General features: G+C 37.2%; 1 protein-coding gene across 3 annotated transcripts in view; it reads left to right on the top strand.

The window, feature by feature from the left end:
• The window catches only part of RSPO2 (R-spondin 2), a 102,815-nt gene extending 97,254 nt beyond the window's left edge, over nt 1-5,561 (top strand). For all 3 annotated transcript variants that reach the window (XM_032713666.1, XM_032713674.1, XM_032713658.1), the window contains one exon: nt 3,701-5,561. In XM_032713666.1, the coding sequence (XP_032569557.1) occupies nt 3,701-3,810 (110 nt within the window). In that variant the 3' untranslated portion in view covers nt 3,811-5,561. The remainder of the gene's footprint in view (nt 1-3,700) is intronic.
• Nucleotides 5,562-6,000: the final 439 nt, after the last annotated feature.

Here is a 6,000-nt window from a genome sequence, read left to right on the forward strand (position 1 = left end):
TTGGATCCCAGGCAGCTGCACTGGACTCTTTGCTCGCTTGGGTACTGCTTCTGATCAGGAGGGGTTTATAGGCTGGCTGAATCAGCCTTTATATCTCAGATATTCGTAGAACCATAGAATGGTTTGGGTTGGAAGGGACCTTAAAGAGCATCTAGTTCCACCCCCTCCACCGAGGGCAGGGCCACCTTCCACTTGACTGGGTTGCTCAAAGCCCCATCCAGCCTGGCCTGGAACACTTCCAGGGATGGGGCATCCACAGCTTCTCTGGGCAACCTGTTCCAGTGCTTTCCCACCCTCACAGTAAAGAATCTCTTCCTAATATCTAATCTAAACCGACACTCTTTCAGTTTAAAGTCATTTCCTCTTGCCCCATCACCATAGACCCTTGTAAAAAATTCCTCTCCAGCTCTCTTGTATTGTCACTTTCTGTTCTGTACAATAACATTATAGCCTGTTGTTGGTAGTGATAAAACCCCTCCAAAGAGGCAGTCCTTTTACTCTCCCTCCTCATTTGCTTCAGTCAGGAACTACCTTCTGTGTGCAACAGCAGGTTCTGGACTAATCTGCTGCTGCTAAAAAAATCCACTCCTTTTCAGCTGCCCAACAAAGCCAAGCATGGCAGAGCCCTGCTGCTTCCTATGGAGAGAAGGACTTGGGGTCAGGGCTCTTGCTTTAAGGAGCAGTGTGCATGGCAAGGTGTGGGGAAGGTTGTGCAAAGCTCAGATGAGGTTGTCCAACACCTAACTCATGACACCGAGCTGCCACCTGATCCGGGGGATTGTCTCCGCCATCAGCTGCCCTCTCCCCACTGCCCTCCAGTCAGGGAACTGGGAGAGTTTGGGTCCTGGATCCTCTTAGAGGATCTACATTACATATCATAAGCATCGTGTCCCTCTAAAGAGATATGTAGTAAGATATTAAAAGATACTTCTGTTCACTGTGCTTCTGCTGATAAAATAACCACTGTAATTGAAATGTGCATTTAATAAAAATTCTCATGCTTGGGGACTTCAGCAGCATACTTTGTTTGAACTCTCTAGTCTTTATAGTCACTTTTTTCTTGCTAATCTCTTATCTCTGTTGCATTCTACTAACAGTATGGGAACTGATGGTTAGCCAAGAAATACCTTTTATATTCTGTTTTCTGATTTAAATGACATTTGGAATTTGGGGCTCAGCATCACCAAGTCATCTGGATTTTCTCCTGTGTGGTTTAATATTGCCCTGAAAATATTGAAACTTATTCTGTACAACAGGGCACTTTGAGATACAATGAGCGAACAAAGCACTCCTCATAGGAGAACAAATTATCAGCTATCAGTGCTCAGGGATGCTGCCTCTACTTAGGTTGCTACTCCATGGCACATGTAAAAGAAGGTAATTTGCCTTTGATGTGCCTTGGGACAAAAGCAGGTACAGGGACAATTGCTGCAGAGCAGCAGAAGCATTGTAATGTGCTTGTTGCACAATGACATGTCGAATCACTGAAATCTAGTCCAGTTCATTTCTATTTTAAGGATATCATATGGGGAGTGGGCTGGCAATTTGACTTGATGTTTGTGTTGCAGGATCTACTTTCTAAGGCTTAGACAGAGATACCAGCTATATTGTGAGTCATTTTGTCCTTTTATCTCAAAGTGTTTTAGAGGAAAAATAATAGGGTCTTTCACTGCCTTAAACTTACTTACAGTAAGCAATTAATCTCTAGAGGATGTCACAGAGAAACTAGATGAGACACTGACTTAAGTTTATATTTCTTTTACTAATTGGTCTGTATAATGGAAAACCTCAGAAAGATCACTGAGCAAACTGGGTAGCAAAACTCCAATAAAGCTCTGATTGATTCTTCTGGTCTTGTGAGAATCGATTGACCAGCAGAATTGGTCTCCATTTCCCCTCATCTTCTGCTTCCTTAATAAGTATTTTGAACATGTGGGTTAAAAAATTTAGAATATTGAAAGTGCAAGTTAGACAGTGTTGAACTATACATTCATCCAAGGTCTGATGCCTTACAATGTGCCAGCTAGTGGAATTCCGTAAAAAATATAAATATATATATATGTGAAAACTTCTATAGTTCGAATCGTCTTATTGTAATACCACTTTGTGTCAAGTGTTCCTTGCCTCTGACCTCATTAGGTGTGCCTCGTCATTAGATAGAGTGTTACTAAAGAGTTTTAACTTAAAAGCTGCTTTGATTAATGCTTTGGTCGGACTAAGGATTTATTGTGTAGGATTAACTAGATTTAAAAATGGCAAAATGCCATAGTAACCTTAATGCCAGACTTTAATGAGAAGCAGAAGTAAACTCCAAGGACCTTTATGATTTTTAATATGGACTAAACTCCTGTGCTTATTACGTTAATGTCCTGTCCTATTTTATATACAAGTATTCCAATAATTCCTATAGAATAGTAGCCTAGTCAGTGTATTATGTATATATACATATATAGCTGAAGTATATAAGCCTATATTTTCAATGAATCATAAATTTTGATGATTTTAGAATGAGATTTATTCAGTGTTATTATGAAATAGAGAAAAACTCTTGAGTCTTTTAAATTAAGAAATAATATGAAAATAAGACAAAGCTGGATTGGCAAACGTTTGTTCCGTTTAGCAGTGTACTGACAATGTAGATGAAAAATGTATTTTCACATTTTTATGTAACCTGCTAATTGAATTTCCTTTTACTGTCTTGTTAAATTCATTTGGTGCTCCTGAAAGTTTACAAAGTTGTCACTTCTAGAGTTTAATAACCTTATTTTTTTACCATTGATCACATATTTTAGTATATGATACTGCCAAGAAAACCCAGACCATTCTCACACCTGACAGCATTTGGCCATCTCCTTAAATCCTACTAGACTTGATAGGATTTAAGCATATACTGAAAAGGTAGTGCATTGCCCAATGAGGGCCTTTGTATCTGACATTTTTTTAGTCCATGATATCTTTGCTGAGATAACCGAAGGGCACTGATCTATTATTAGAGCTGAAGAGGAAAAGCTTTCCCATTAAAGAAGCTTGAGAATTTTTTTCCTGAATTGATCCTGATTTCCTGAATTTGGTTATTTTTCAGTGAATTTCTAATAGTAAGAAGTATGAAGTGTAATTTTTGTTTCTGCTCAGTAATATACTGTGAGAATTAGACACAGTGTACTAATAAGCAGTAACAACAGTTCTTCACAGAGGTGGTAATGTTTCTGCCAAAGCATGTCGGATGGCATCCAACCAAATACTTGGGCTGTAATGCCTAATTTCTCATTGAAATCACAGATATATTGGACATGACTTAAATAGGATTACTCACTCAAGCAAATTTACGCAAGGATCTAAGTCATATATCCAGTTTCCAGTGAGTTAGGAGTCTACATACTCATTTGGCTCTGAGCCTTAGGCACTTGCATAATGTTGCTTGTGGGACCTGCCCTGCCAGAAACGAAACCTGCATCAACATTGTTACTCATACCAGCGAAATTGTGCCTGTGGACAAGTGATGACAGTCAGGGATCCTTTTTTATCACACTGAAAACTTGTGTTTTCACTGACATTGAAGCTCATTAACCAGCATTACCTTTGCAGTCCCTATTGATAATTTCTGTATGAATGAGCTACTTTTGTTGTTGTTTTTTTTTCTAATTTCTGTATTCTTTACTCGACTCATTGTTATGATTTGTTTTCTTTTTTTTTTTTTCAGGGAGAAGGCCAGCAAAAACAAAGGACAAAAAAAAGAAGAAAAAGAACTTGATGGAAAGGGCTCAGAAGCAGCACAGCATCTTTTTAGCGACAGATAAAACAAGCCAGTAAAGACTTGATTTTCTTTAATATATTTTTTTTTGCAAAGTGCACAAAAGCTGCTATATGCTCCTGCCCATGGATGCACTACAGTTCAGCTGCTTTGACAGTATTGGTGGCAAATAACTTGTGAAAATAAAGCCCACAAGCTTGTTTGTTTTATTTATATATTTTTTTATTTTATTTTTTCCTTTCATTTTTGACCTGAAGACTTCAAGGTCAGGAGCACACTGAGTTGAATCAGTGGAAGTGGTCCTGAAGTGCATCAGAGGTAACGTTCTGAGTGCTTGGTCAACATGTTGACCAGGAAAGAAATCTCCGTAGCACCATTAGGCGGACTTGTGCATATTTAAATAAATAAAAAAAGGAAGTCTTGGAGGTGTAGGTACTGTTGCATTTATGGCCTTTGTTTCCTATATTTGTACATTTCAAGAGTAAATGAATATGACTTACCTACTTAGTGTTAATGTACATTGTTCTCAGCACCTGCTACATCAAAACAGTTGTATAATAAAACTGCTTTAAGACAACATGCCACAGGATTCACTGCTTAGACTTACAGAAGCACAGCAAACTCTATGTGTACATACTACTCTGTCTACATATAAATGAACATATTTACTGTACATCTATGCATCTTTCTGTATAATACTTTATACATGTTTAAAAGTATGTCCTGTTGGTTCTAGTAATATACTTTAATCCAGTAAATGTTTACTTTTTACTATGTTTTAAGTATCTTCTCATATTCCTCAAGAGTTACAAACTGGATTTTTTTTCTCATTTGCAAAGGACACTCATTTACAAAACTACCTTGCACTGACCCTCACCATGGAGTGTCAGCTCTGAAGTATACTTGCCAGACTAGTCCACAAATCTTTTATGCTATTCTGTACTCCTATCTCAGCCCTCATGTATTTTGTCTCAGAAGAAGAAGTGTAATGTTTTTAAGATGAGGCACAATGACGATAGATATTTTGAGTGTCAGGACAGAAATTATATGTAAAGTTCTTGGTATCTAAGATTGTATGTGTAGTTTGTTGGTTTTTTTCAAATATAATGCAGTGTTTTATTTCAGTTAGTCCTGATGCAGTCAGATACAGAAAATAAATACCTGAATAGGGGAGAAACAAAAGAAGAAGTTACTTGAGGTCAAATTTAATCTGCAGCTGGTGTTTGCTTTGGGTTTTTTTGGGGGGATGGGGAGTGGAGACAATTTTCTGTGTAGGATGTTAAAATGGCTCAGGATGTGTAATTTGGTAATCTAGCATTATTGGGACTGTCATTCAAGGAGATTTTTGGATACGTGCTGGGAAAAACTCACACTGAAATGGCTGTCATTTAAGATGCCTGAGAATAATTAGAGAAATTATTTCAGTTCTAGGACTAAAACTTGTATATGACCTACACAAAAAATGAAAAAGCAAAACAGACCCCAGACCTTCACAAACCTCATTTTGACATATACTTTAGAAAAATCCCACAAATACCAGTTTTTGTTTTATGGGCTATATGCTTTTCAAATAAACTAAGGAAATAAAGCATCTGTAAGCACAAATGTATCAGTATTTAGCTATGACAAGTGTTGCTACCGAAGTGTGCAGTAGTTAGACACTTATGAATGTTCCATAAACTGCTTGTGGACTTCCACTTAACTGTGAGATTTTCACTATATGTTCATATTTACCTAGAACACAATAATGTTATGGACAGTAAGATTGTTCTGATCCTGGGCTGCTATTTTGGACATAAAATGTTCACTTAAAAAAAAAATATTAAAAGACAATAGGAACTGTAGCTGCCTGTTTGCTTATTGGTTATCAAATTTGGCTCTAAGTGCAGTGAATGCCCTCATACAAGCCTTTCAATAGATGTTACAAATATTGTATTAGGCATGTCATGGAAAGAATGCTACAAAATACAATAAAATGATGTCACAAGCTTCTGAGTAAAATATTTATGGTTCTTTTTAATTCAAATAGTCTATTCCTTTGGAATTGTGTACACATAGAAGAATTGGAGAAGGTGTGTGGATGCAGATTTTCTCCAACTGGGGTAAAAAAAATATGAGGGTTTTCCAGACAACTATTTTGTTGATACTTAGGTTTGAAGAAACACCTAGTGTTAGATATACGTTGATTTCTGCTGTCCCAGTCACCTTCACATTCAGAGTTTCCTTGAGAGTGTAGATACAAGAAAGTC

Source organism: Chiroxiphia lanceolata, chromosome 1, assembly GCF_009829145.1.
Source record: "Chiroxiphia lanceolata isolate bChiLan1 chromosome 1, bChiLan1.pri, whole genome shotgun sequence".
Taxonomy (NCBI): domain Eukaryota; kingdom Metazoa; phylum Chordata; class Aves; order Passeriformes; family Pipridae; genus Chiroxiphia; species Chiroxiphia lanceolata.